This window comes from Quercus suber, unplaced genomic scaffold (assembly GCF_002906115.3).
Source record: "Quercus suber isolate HL8 unplaced genomic scaffold, Cork oak 2.0 scaffold_79, whole genome shotgun sequence".
Taxonomy (NCBI): domain Eukaryota; kingdom Viridiplantae; phylum Streptophyta; class Magnoliopsida; order Fagales; family Fagaceae; genus Quercus; species Quercus suber.
In genome coordinates, this window is record NW_027069544.1 from 1,564,663 (window position 1) to 1,578,375 (window position 13,713).

General features: G+C 40.6%; 2 protein-coding genes across 2 annotated transcripts; both read right to left on the bottom strand.

Moving 5' to 3' along the window:
* Positions 1-11,850: 11,850 nt before the first annotated feature.
* On the bottom strand, positions 11,851-12,546 carry LOC112007379 (uncharacterized). Its single transcript, XM_024039715.2, has one exon. It carries the CDS (start codon positions 12,544-12,546, stop codon positions 11,851-11,853), a length of 696 nt encoding a protein of 231 aa, XP_023895483.2.
* Positions 12,547-12,695: 149 nt separating this feature from the next.
* On the bottom strand, positions 12,696-13,199 carry LOC112007378 (uncharacterized). The gene has a single exon (XM_024039714.2). It carries the CDS (start codon positions 13,197-13,199, stop codon positions 12,696-12,698), a length of 504 nt encoding a protein of 167 aa, XP_023895482.2.
* Positions 13,200-13,713: the final 514 nt, after the last annotated feature.

Genomic DNA, 13,713 nt, shown 5'->3' on the forward strand with positions numbered 1-13,713 from the left:
TTTTCCCTTGTTGAGCTATGTTTTTATTGGTAATTCAGTCTTATGTAGTGCGTTATTCAGTTAGAGTTGGGGATACATCCACGGGGGTGGCTTGGTTGGTCGGAGTCCTTGTATTGCTTTACATGATATTTGGCAAGAGTTGAGAAGTCTGAGTAATGACGTTTCAAAGAATGTGTTGTACGGTTGTACCCACAATGATAGTTCTATCAAGGCTCTATGGTATACATGATATTACTCATTGTCATTACATGACGTGAGGTTGATGAGTTCACACCGAAGACCCTTTTTTTTTTTTTTTTTTTTTCAGCAAAAAAAAAAAAAGAAAAGGAAAAAGAGAGTAGGGAATGGGTTTTTGATTAGGAATTAGGATCCATTTGGATTCATACAAAGAGTAACATGATCATTTGATAATGAATATAAATCATGAAAAATTGAAAAGTTATTGGAAAAAATGTCTTGAACTATTAATGAAAAAGGATACTTTTTCTTTTCAGCTTTGTGTTCGTGGCTGCTGATCATAATGAAACACTTGTAGGTCTCCAAATGGACTCTTGAACCCAAATGAAAAAAAAAAAAAGGTTTTTTCGTTGTACAAAACCAACGTAGGTTCTCTTACAAGTTTACTCTCGTTTTCACTAACGTAATTTAGCATTATGTGGATATTCAGAATTCGATGCCCTCTCAAAAAAGAGAACCGGGAAAAAAAAAAAAAAAACTCTGCAAAAAAAAAAAAAAAAAAAAAAACATTGCGATATTTCTTATACTTATGTTTAATTTGCATATTTGGAAGAATAAAAGAACATGTTTATGTTGTAATGGGCCCGCTTTGTATGCCACAGGACTGGAACAATTTAGAACGTGGATGGAGTACTTTATGGAACCCAACTTCATTCTATGGCCACCATCATTGGGTACATTGATATATTCCATGCATTGCATCATATAGTTTAGTCATAGAGTTGAAATCGTGAGAAGTTATGAGAAGTAAGGAGTAATTGATGCTTGACATTTGCTTACCCTTGATCCTATCACAAAATTGTAGGTTATGTTTGGTAACTTTTTTTTTTTTTTTGAAATTAAAAACATTTTTGGTTAGTTGAAATGAAAAAATAATAGTTTTTGAAAGAAAACAAATAAAAAATACTAAAATATGTTGTTATTAGTGTCAGACCGTGTGCCTTACCGATCTATCCAATGACCAATTGGTGAAGGATGATGAGGCACAAATCTTTTATAGCATTCGTTCGCAGACCAAGCCCATTGGTATTGGAGCGAATTGGGAAAATCCCTCACAATCCCTCCCTCACAATGCGGCTCCGACGACTCAAACCTATGACCGGGCTTTGATACCACTTGTCGGACCATGTGCCTTACCAATCCATCCAACGACCAATTGGTGAAGGATGAGGGGACACAAATCTTTTATAGCATTCGATCGCAGACCAAGCGCATTGGTATTGGAACGAATTGTGAAAATCCCTCACAATTAGGATTTGAACTCTAATGCTAACTTATTAAATGAGATAGATTCATTTAATCAAATGCGTGTATTCTTTGACTTTTGAAAACTAGAAACTGAAATTAGTCTTTTGCATGTTTTTAGTTTCTTTCACAAATTGAGTTTTAAGAACAGTTTTTGTTTTCTGTCCATTTTAAGTTGCCAAACAAATTTTTTAGTTTCAAAAATAAAAAATTGTTTTTGAAAACAGAAAATAAGGGAAAAAATAATTACCAAACATATCGGAAGAGGCACCAAGATATATTGTTTTTGTAATCAATTATAATATTCATAGGTACTTTTCAAAAATTGAGAAAAGAAATACCCACCTAGCAACGAATGAAGGGATGATAGATTTGGCATGGCGAATAGAGAGAATTGAGAGTACTTGAAGTGAGAGTTTTATTTTTATTTTTAAAAAAACAAACCTTAGTTATAAATTTACTAGTGCGAGTCCAGAGGCTCTTTTATTTATTTTGTTTGGTAAATGTTAATAATTTATATTTATTATAATTTTAGATTACTACATTTTTTTTATCTTAAAAAAATTTAGGGGTGTGATGAGTGTTATGTTTTTGAGGGAGAGAAAAAGAAGAAGAAGAAGAAGAAGTTGTTTTATACACACACACATACACTAGCCTTATCACACGCGCTACGCACGTGCAATGAGGGTTTTTTTTTTTTTTTTTTTTTTTTTGAGTTTAATGTAATTTTTCAATTTGAACTTATCTATTATGAGTGAGGTTACATAGGAAGAGATTTTTAAGAAACTAAAAATTTAGGATTTGAAATGGAGTAAACTACTGGGTTTAGTGTGTGGTAGTTTTTAAGAAAAAGCATGTATTAAACGTGCGTAAGATATATTTAAATAGAGTATGCTAATTTTTAGGAAAAAAGTTTCTTTGGTATTTTTTTTTTGTTTCTTGTTTTTCAATTTTGTTAAATTACAATTTTAACTCTATTTTATATTTTTTAAGAATAAGGATTATCTAATTAGATTGTCAGTATTTTTAAAATTTTTCTAAGTCATAAATAACTTTTTGAATCCTCTTAATATATAGAGATATATTTTAAACGTGAAGAGGGGGAAAAAACATGAGAGAGAGTGTGGGAGAAAAGAAAAGGTTGTAGCTAAAATTGATGAATTTTTAATTTGAATGATAACTGATGAGTCGGTTTAGTAACTTGAGCTATAGAATTTAACCCCAAAAAAAAAAAAAAGTGAGATATATTAGAGAGTTGGAACTATAATTTAGGAACAAATAGTTGGTGTAAGAACGCAATTTGACTCCCAAGCCCAAAGGATGTATGAGCTTAGGTCCAAAGAGCCCAATATAATGAATTTGTAGAGAGTGGGTTGGAAAACTGGGCTTTAATGAGTCAGACAACAAGGAAAATGGATCCAGATGACAAGAAAATGAAGATATACTAATTTAATCTAAAGAAAATCGTCCCTGGCACAATCCGAGGAGATCGGTTCTTATATATTTCTTCTCAAGTTTGATTACAATTTCAATTCTTGATTGCTACAGTATTTTCCTCTCAATTTCTCTCCCCCTACTCTCATTGCCTTCTTCCTATTTTATACTATCCCTTTGCCCTCATCTCTGCTCTTCATGTGTAGATTAGATTGTTGGTATTGATCCCTGTCACATTAGCACCTTCCTGAAGTCTTTGGAGAGTAGCTGTAAGACTGAAAACTACTGTTTAGGTATCACTTCCTCATTAATGCGGCCAGAGAGTTTGCTGTAGAGCATTCAATGCGGTGGTAGTAGCTTTCCCTTAAATATTTCCCACCTCTCAGTTGTCCTGTACGTTCAGAAAGTATATCGTTATCATTATAATTTCCCAAAAGGTCACCCTGGATGACAGGACACTCTTTCTGACCTCCGTTTCGCTTACTCGAGGAGATACTCCTCCTCAGCTTACCTTCCCCAGCATTCTCACCCGTAGCTCGCTTATAGGGTCTTGAGTCTTACACACTCATTACTGTTTATCCATCCTCGGACTGCAAAGTGTCCTCAGACAAGGCCCAATGCCCAAAATATGTTCTTAAGCCTTTTATCCCTAGAATAACCCGTCAAAATTCCGGTTTTCTCCCTTCTGTTCGAGGAGAAAAAATGGGGTTTTGACTTTGGATAATTTATTCCACACTTTTCTCTAATTTCCACATGTGAGAATGTCCCTTCGCGTGTCCCATAATTGTTCTTGACGCTTCGAAGCCTGCGATGTCTCATTAAATGCGCTAGGCAGCGCTCTGTTCCCTGCATCCTACAGTAGGATGCTGATCCTACGGCTGGCATTTCTCCTTGAATTTTGAGCGGGATAACTCCCACTTAACTCTGTCTCCTATATAAGGCGCCTGGTGGGTTTACTTTTCTTTTTTACTTCACAAATTTGCAAACTTTTATGACCTCTCAAGCTCTCAAGATTTCCCAAATCTCCTAACTCTCAAGAAGCTCCTGAAGTGTCACTTGTTTTCATTTTCATAAGTTTCTACGTCCTTAAGTTCTTTTCTTCTTAGCCAACCTCCTCGGCCTTCTAATTTTCTATTCATTTTCAAAATAATTTCCCTTACTTCCCCTTAATTTGCTTAGATGGGTAGATTTAAGCACCTCGTAGATTCTCCCGCTGGTATGGAGGGTTTTAGAGCCAAATATCACATTCCACAGGGGTTTGCCCTGTAGTATTGTGCTCTAGACCAGGTGGTTACAAAGAGAAACAAAGGGGAGGTTGTCATTCCTATGATCGTTTTCATAGAAGGAGAAATGGCGCTTCCTATGGGTAGGGTGACCTGAGACTACCTAATCAACCATAGGCTGTGTCCTCACCAATGCACGCCTAACCTATTTAGAGTTTAGGTAGCATTGATGCTCTCAACGAGCAGATGGGTTTGAGACTCACCTGGCACGACGTTGTCCATATGTATGAGTGCCATTCACTTGCTGACTCGGGGTATTACCTTAAGTCTAGGTCCAACATTGTTAGGCTTGTGTCATGTCTTCCCAAGTCCAACAAGGGCATGAAGGACAACTACTTAATCGCCTCTAGGGAATGGCACAACGGTCTTCACTGCCCAACTCGGGAGGGAGAGTCAGGTGGGGTACCCTAGGGTTAGGTCCCTTGGCACGGGATTCAGTTCTTTTAGCTTTACTACTCTTCCCTTTAATATTCCATTCTCCTTTGATGATGGGTATTATTGGTCTGACCATGATTTGCTCCTCGGTTGTTTTTACAGATAAAAGGCACGTAGTGCCTCGCCTCAGTTTGGTCAACGTTGCGGACCTTAATAGAGTCCTAAGGTCCGAGGTGTTTATGAGTGAGGATAGGTAGCTGAGAGCGATCCACCTTATTTTGGATTTTGAACCAATCTAGGACAACTTCCAAGAATTGGGCCAAACAATTAAGGCAGGCGACCCTAGGCTTCGCAGGATAGACGTCTCTGTACTTGGGTTTCTTGCCTGAGAGGATGTCGTGCCCGTTGAGATGCCTCCCATTCATGCTCTCCCTGAAGTAGTGGCTCCGAGGGAAGAAATTGCTTCCTCACGCCTATCACTCGAGGAAGAGATAGACCAATTCCAACTCGAGAAATAGAGAGAGGAGTAGGGGGATCCTATCATCCATATATCAAACCCGGAGGACGAGTTTGACATGATCTCAGGTGTTCGCACCCTAGGCTCGTACTTGCAAAAATAGACGATAGCTCTGAGGAGGAAGAAGAAGAGATGTCACTCAATTTGAGGAAGGGCTTGAAGGACCTCCTTCTGGGGAGGAGTAAATGTTCATCTTCTAAAGAGACCCTAAAGTCCCAACCCCCATTTTTTCTTCCCCCTCCTCCCTCTTTTGTTACTGGCCTGCTCCCCATACCCAATTTGAAGAAGAAAAGGAAGGAGCAGGAAGTGAAGGAGGGTGAGGTGGTCCACCAGGAGACCAAGAAGCAGAAAATGGCCTAAAACAAAGGGTGGGCCACCTCAGTGGATAGTAGGGAGGACTTGGGTGTGGTCCAGGTGCGCCAACAACAACGTACTTGGGCTCCTTGGCTGGAGCTAGATGGCACTGCCATCCCATGGAACTCCTCCCTTAGGGAGTTTTAGAGATGGCACTCCTCTTACATAGCAGAGGCCCTAGAGCAGCCTCTCCTCCTACTGAAAGACATGGCTGCTCTAAGGCACATGAGATAGCCAGACCTCTTCATGTTCCTGAAAATGGATCTAGCCATGGTAAGTTCACCATCATATCTCTTAATTTAAGTGCTAAGTCGCCCTTCCTGTTTGTTTTATTATTACTATTTCATTATACATGCATATTTCTCTAACATGGTATTCTCTTGTTGTTTTTGCATAGGCTATCCAGGAAGTGTTTGTAGCTGAAGAGTGGGTTAAGAAAGCCTAAAATGATGCTTGGGTTGAGGCGAACCTTTGCGCTAAGGCCAACAAGGCCATGGGCGCTTCGGAATAGAAAAATAAAGAGCTTACAAGTAAGCTAGTTACTGAAGAGAGGCCGTATTTGAGTGCCGAGGCAGGCTTGACGAATGCCCAGGACTAGGCCGAGGACTAGCGTAAAAGGCTATACTACACTGAGATAGAACTGGCCACAGTAAAGCAATAGGTCCTGGAGCTGAGTGCTAACCTGGAGAAAGCTAAAGCCGCCGCTCGGATGGCCGAGGAAGCCGCAGAGGCCTCAAAGCAAGCATCTTATGAGCTGGGGGTGTAGGAGACTGAGGTCTAACTAGCGGATGAACTGGCCGAGGTTTGCAGGGACTATTGTAAGGAAGTGTGGCTAGAGGCCCTCAACTTTGCAGGAGTCCCTACTACCTCAAAGTGGAGGAAGGCTAGGAACATCTACTACCTTCCTAACATTCGTGAGGTTCCAGTTAACCTCCCACCTTCCCCTGCTCTTGCACCACTCTTAATAAAGCAACCCTTTACCATCGAGGCCTTTCTTCCCCCACCCGAGGTCCCAAAGGAGCCTACCCAAGTTGGTGACCAAGGCCAGGGGGTTGAGAAGGCCAAGGACAAGGGTAAAGGAAAGGAAGTTTAGGCTCTGCCAGAGGCCAAGGACGCTGTGAAGGCCAAGGATACTGCTGAGGCCAAGGATGTTGCCAAGGCCAAGGACGCCACCAAGGCAAAGGATGCTGCCAAGGCTAAGGACGCTACTGTTAAGGCGAATGAAGCTGAGGACAAATCCAAGGATGTTGCCATAGCCAAAGATGCTCCTGCCTTCAATCCTGGTAACAAAGAAGACCTTTCTCCCAGTTCCAAGGCTTAGCTCTAGGATTTTATTTTCCTTTTGTAGTTCTTCTTTTGTACTGGCAGTTTGCCATTGTATATAGGGTATTTTTCCTTTATTTAATGAAAAGACTTCAACTTTATTTTCTGAATCTTTACTCTTCTTGCAATACTTACTTCTGGTTGGCTATAATCTTTGTCTTGCTCTTTATGGAGACCTTTAAATTGATGATGTATCCAAAGGTAAACACCCACACTTTGACCAAGGCTAGAAGTAATAACTAACCGTTAACTTAAATAAATTAAACATGTGTGTATGGTGAGAGAAATGACTAAGTCCCAAGAGATAAATGAAATGCTTAATAGGGAAAGAGGGTGCCTGAGGCTTTTCCCTTTAAGTGTATCTAATTAATGTATTCTTAGAATCCTTTAATCAAAACCCAGGGTAGACTTTCCAAGTGTTAACTTCCTAAGGTACATGATCCAAAGAGCCTGATACGTTTGAAGTTCTATTGAACACTTAAATGGATAGTAGAAAATATTAATTTATCCAAAGTATGTGGTTCGAGGAGTCTCATATGACTAAGGTTCTGTTTAACACTTAAAAAAATGTCATGAAGTATTAATTTACCCAAAGTATGTGGTCTGAGAGACCAAACATAGTTAATGTTCTATTTAACACTTAGTAAGATAAACCTGCAATATCAATTTACCTAAAGAATGTGACCCGGGGAGCCAGGTATAGTTAAGGTTCTATTTGATACTTAGAAAGGACGACCTGAAGTATTAATTTATTCAAAGCATGTGGTCCGATAGACCAGGCATAGCTAAAGTTCTATTTAATATTGAGAAAAATGATTAAAAGATACCAATTTACCCAAGGTATGTGGTATGGGGAGTCAGGTATGACCAATGTTCTGTTTGATACTTATGACAATAATAGGAAATATTAATTTATCCACATGCTCTGAGGAGCCAGACATAGATAAGATTTTGTTTAACACTTAGATGGATGTCAGAAAGTATTAATTTACCTAAAGCATGTGGTCCAAGGAGCCAGGCATAGCTAAAGTTCTGTTTAACACTTAGAAAGACGTCATTAAGTATTAATTTACCCAAAGTATGTGGTCCAGGAGACCAGGCACAACTAAGGTTCTGTTTAACATTTAGAAAAATGATTAAAAGATATCAATTTACCCAAGGTATGTGGTTCGAGAAGTCAGGTATGACTAAGGTTCTGTTTGATACTTAGAAAAGATGACATGAAGTATTAATTTACCTAAAGCATGTGGTCTGAGAGACCAGACATAGCTAAGGTTCTGTTTAGCACTGAGAAAAATGATTAAAAGATATCAATTTACCCAAGGTATGTGGTCCGAAGAGGCAGACATGACCAATGTTTTGTTTAATACGTAGGACAATAATAGGAAGTATTAATTTATCTAAAGCATGTGGTTCAAGGAGTCAGGAATAGCTAAGGTTCTGTTTAATACTTAGATAGATAACTTAAAATATTAATTTACCCAAGGTATATGGTCCGAGGAGTTAGGCATGATCAATGTTCTGTTTGGTATTCAAACAAATAGTAGAATGCATGACACATAATGTAATAAAAAAAATATGGTAAAGAAAGCTTTCATTAACTATAATGCATTCTCAGGTTGTTTACATTCAAGGGGTGTGGTATAATATTTTCATCTAAATTTTCAAGATAATATGCACCTATTCCAGCCACTAAAGTGATGCGATATGGCCCTTCCCAGTTAGGCCCTAACTTTCTCTAGGCTGGGTTTTTAGTAGTACCCAAAACCTTTCTCAATATCAAGTCTCTAGGCTCTAGTGGCCTTGACCTTACATTTGAGTCGTACCCCTGCTTGAGTTTGTGTTGATAGTACACTAGCTGAACCATAGCATTTTCTCTTCGCTCTTCAATTAAATCTAAACTCTTCTCCAATAGTCCATCATTGCTGCTTGGAGTAAAAGAGCTTGTTCTCAGCGTTGAAAATCCTGTCTCCAGAGGAATCACAGCCTCGGTCCCATAAGTCATTGAAAATGACGTCTTCCCAGTGAACCTACGAGGTGTAGTCTGATATGTCTGAAGGACGTGTGACAACTCCTCCACCCATTTTCCCTTTGCGTTATCCAGCCTTTTTTTTATCCCACTCACTATGACCTTGTTGACAGCCTCGACCTGTCCATTTTTCTGTGGGTATGCCAAGATGGAATATCTATTTGTTATGCACAGGTCACATCAATACCTCTTGAAGGCTTTACTATCAAATTGAAGACCATTTTTCGAGATAAGTGTACAAGGGATTCCAAACTGAGTGACAATATTTTTTCAGATAAATCTCTTGAAATCCATATCCCTGATATTTGCTAGTGGTTTAGCTTCAACCCATTTGGTGAAGTAATCCGTGCCAACCAGTAACCATCTCTTACTCCCTGCTGCCTTAGGAAAGGGCCTTACAATATCCAAGCCCTATTGAGCAAAAGGCTAAGGGCTAGATAGAGGGTTAAGGACACCTCCTAGTTGGTGAATATTTGGGGCAAATCTTTGGCATTGGTCGCATTTCTTCACATACTTTTGTGCTTCCCTCTGAATATTTGGCCACCAATATCCTTAAGTAAGGGCCCTGTAAGACAAAGATCTGCCTCCTGTATGACTTTCACAAATCCCTTCATGTAACTCTTCTAGGAGTAGTTCAATTGCCTCAGGGTGTATGCATAGCAGATATGGTCCAGAAAAAGAGCGCTTGTACAACTTTTGGTCCTTGGACAGCTAAAACCGATGAGCCTTTCTCCGTACCTTGTTGGCTTTGGACTTACCCTCGGGCAAGACATCTTCCTTAAGGAATAGCACAATAGAGTCCATCCAGTTAGGACCCACCCTAATTTGATGAATATGAACCATGTTTCTCCCTATTTTAGTAGGCTTATACAAGTCTTCCACAAGGATCACTCGAGGTAAATTGTGTCGAGGAGGTTGCAAGCGTGGCAAAAGAGTTAGCGTGTGTATTTCTACTTCTAAGGATTTGCGATAGATTAAAAGACTTAAATCTTGACTGTAAGTGTCTAACCTGGTTCAAATATTCCCGCATTCTGAGATCTCTGGCTTCAACTCTCCCCCTATCTGGCCTACAACTAATCTCGAATCTAAAAACATCTCCACTGCCTTTCCTTCCATTCTTTGAACCATAATCATCCCTACCAATAGAGCCTCATACTCGGCCTCATTATTGGTGGCTGAGAAGCGCAACTTTAATGATTTTTCAATAATGATCTTCTAAGGAGAAATTATAACTAGCCCCACTCCAGATCCTCTTTGATTCGTTGCCCCATCAAATTGAACTTTCCAAGGTAAAGGCTCTTGCAGGGAGACCATGCCAACTGATTTTTCATTCATGTTATGTTTCTTAACTTTTTCTTCAAATGAGGTTTCAGCAAACTCGGCCACAAAGTCAGTGAGGACCTGACCTTTGACAGAAGTGCGAGGCATGTACCTAATATCAAAAGCCCCCTAGGATCGTACCCTATTTGGCAATCCTCCCTGTGAAATCAGCACTCCGAAGTAGAGATCTAAGAGGAAGTTGGGTTAGGATAACAACTGTGTGTGATTGGAAGTAATGGGGTAGCTTTCGCGTAGCATGCACCACTACCAAAATGGCCTTTTTCACTGGTAGGTAACGGACCTCGGTCTTATGTAGTGACTTACTCACATAATAAACTGGCCTCTGTACTCCACTATTAACCCATACAAGCACGAGACTCACCGCATGGAAGCCACAACAATGTAAGCAAATAAAACCTCATCTACCTAGAGTCTGGACATAATGGTTGGTCGAGATAGGTATTCCTTCAACTGTTGGAAGGCCAAGACACATTCCTTGGTCCATTCAAATCCCTTCCACTTGTTCAACAATTGGAAGAAAGGTCTACACCTATCTGCTGACCGAGAAATGAATCGGTTCAGAGTAGCAGTCATCCTTGTTAACTTCTGGACTTTTTTGGGATTCTGAGGTGGCTGTAAATTGTTAATTACTTAATTTGGTCAGGGTTGACTTCAATTCCATAGTGTGTAACCATGTACCCTAAAAACTTCCTTGATTTGACACTAAAAGAGCACTTAGAAGCATTAAGTCGGACTTTATGTCTCCTTAAGATCTCAAAGATATTCTCGAGATCGTTAACATGCTAGGATTCCAAATTACTCTTAACCACCATGTCATCTATATAAATCTCAATGTTTTTTCTTAGCTGTGACTCAAATATCCTGGTCATCATCCTCTGATAAGTAGACCCTACATTCTTTAGATCAAAGGGCATTACCTTGTAGTATTAATTCCCAGTAAGGGTGACAAAAGTTGTCTTTTCCTGATCATCCAAAGCTAAAGGTATTTGATGGTAACCTTGAAAGGCATCTAGGAAGCTCATCCAAAGATGACTTACAGTGCCATCCACCAACTAGTCTATTCGAGGCATGGAAAAAGGGTCCTTGGGGCAAGCTTTATTCAAATCTGTGAAGTCTACACATACCCGCCACTTCCTATTCTTCTTCTTCACTACCACTGTATTGGCTAACCACTCAGGGTAGAACACTTCCTTAATAGCCCCAGCTTGCTTAAGCATATTTACCTCCTCCTTGACAACATCCGAATAATCTTTAGATGAGCGCCGATGTGGTTATTTCCTAGGGAGGATAGCTAGGTTGACATTCAGATGGTGGAAAATAAAGTCTGGATCCACCCTAGGAGCTTTATAAGCATTTCATGTGAAAATATCCATATTCCTCCTTAGAAATGCTAACATCTCTTCCTTCTCCTGAGGGGGCAGCTGTGCTCCAACCTGAAAAAACTTCTCCAGATCACCATTTATAACAATTTCCTCCAACCTCTCACACTTTGGCTCTTCCAACATCGCGTCTGTAGATAGGATCATAATCCTTAATTGCTATGAGCCCCCCTTAGCAGAGGTCGAGGACTCAGTTTCAAGCTGATGCATAATTGCAACCACCAGGCACTACCTAGCTATGGATTGACTCCCAACAAGCTCTTCAATCTAGTCTCCTGATGGATATTTCACCTTCAAGTGTAAAGTTGAAGAAACAGCCCTTAGTGCATGGAGCTAGGGCCTTACCACAATGGCAGTGTAGGGGGAATAAGCATCCACCACAATGAAGTTTACCTCCACTATTTCTGAACCTGCTTGCATGGGCAATTTAATCTGACCCCTTGGGATGACAACTTTCCCATCAAAGCTTACCAAAGGTGAATCATAGGTTGTCAAATCCTTAGGCTTCAAGTTCAGCCCTTTGTACAAGTCAGGGTATACACCACTATCCAGGTCTACCGACACCCTCTTCACATCATACCCTCTTATCCTGAGGGTGACTACTAAAGCATCATTATGTGGCTGTATGGTTCCAATCTTGTCCTTGTCCAAGAAACTCAACTTTGGTCGGATCTCCACTCTAACCCTCTTGGGCTCAGAATTATGGTCCTCGGCGGGTGGCCGAACCACAGACATCACCCTAGAGGGATGCGAACCAGTTCTCTCAAGAGCAGTAAAGATGACATTAATTGTGCCTAAAGGGGGCCTCGAAGAAGCATTCCCCTGAGCCCCTGACCTTGCTTGGTCTCCCTGCCTATTAGGCCGATACAAAAATTGTTGTAACATTCCATCTTTGACCAGTTGCTTCAGATGATTCCATAGAGTTCTACAGTCCTCGGTGGTATGCCCTCTTTCCTGGTGATACTGGCAATGAAGACTTTGGTTGTGCCTTGTGGGGTCTCCTCCCATCTTGTTTGCCATTTGAAGCATGGCTCATTCTTGATCTTCTCCAAGACTTGATATAGTAGCTCTCGGAACACTGTGTTAACCACCTGAGGAGCTGTAGACCCAAATTGCCCAGCAAAATCCCTTCAAGGCTTGTTATTATTGTTTCTGTCCGACCTAAAATCCCTCCTGTCCTAAGGGATAACCTTAGCCTTTCCCTTCTCTTGTTGCTGGTCTTCCTCGACCTGCTTGTATTTTTCAATACGATCCATAAGTCGACGCATACTCCTTACCGGCTTTTTGGTCAAGGACTTTCTCAAATCATGCTTGGCAGGTAGGCTGACCTTAAAAGTCCTTAAAGCCATGTCATCAAAGTCCCTATTGATCTCATTGAACATCTCCCAGTATCTGTCTGAGTACATTTTCAGGGTCTCCCTTTCTTGCATGGACATGAACAACAAGGAGTCTAAGGGCCGAGGAACCCTACTGCATGTAATAAAATGAGATCTAAATGCCCGGGTGAGCTCCTTAAAGGAATCAATAGAACCTGCACCTACGCCATCAAACAACCTCATCGCCACAAGCCCTAGGCTGGATAGGAATACCTTATAGGTCAAGGCCTCATTCTTGGAGTGCACTGCCATCCTCTGGTTAAAGTGGCTTATGTGCTCCACAGGGTCTGTTCGACCATTGTACATGGTGAACGTGGGCTGAGTTAACCATTGAGGAAGTCTCCCTCCTTCAATTTTGTGCGTGAAAGGTGATCTGAAAATTTGGTTAAGCGCTCTGCTCATTGCATCATTTCCTAAGCCTTTGGAAGATGAGTTCCTATTTCTGTGCTCATGGTGGTAGTCCTTATCATACGAGAAAGACTCACTAGAAGGAGTCCTTGATCTAGGTCTATAACTACCATCCTTCTCATCGTTAGAAGAGAAGTTAGAATTGGAGGGAGTTCACCTTCGTCGTTCATGGCGCAACTTCCTCTTCAAATGATCAATCTCTAGTTGCATGGCTTTGGTATTCTCCTCATGAGAAAGGTGATTCCCGCTTCGAGACTGGCTTTTGCTATTATGGGTGGTATGCACACTAACCTCCCGTCCCTTCTGCGCTTAAGATTAACAACATGATCTTGACATTAGGACCCTATAGATTCCTCCAGATTCGGACCTAAACCTACAATAGTTAGACGTTAAAATCACTACAACATCATAA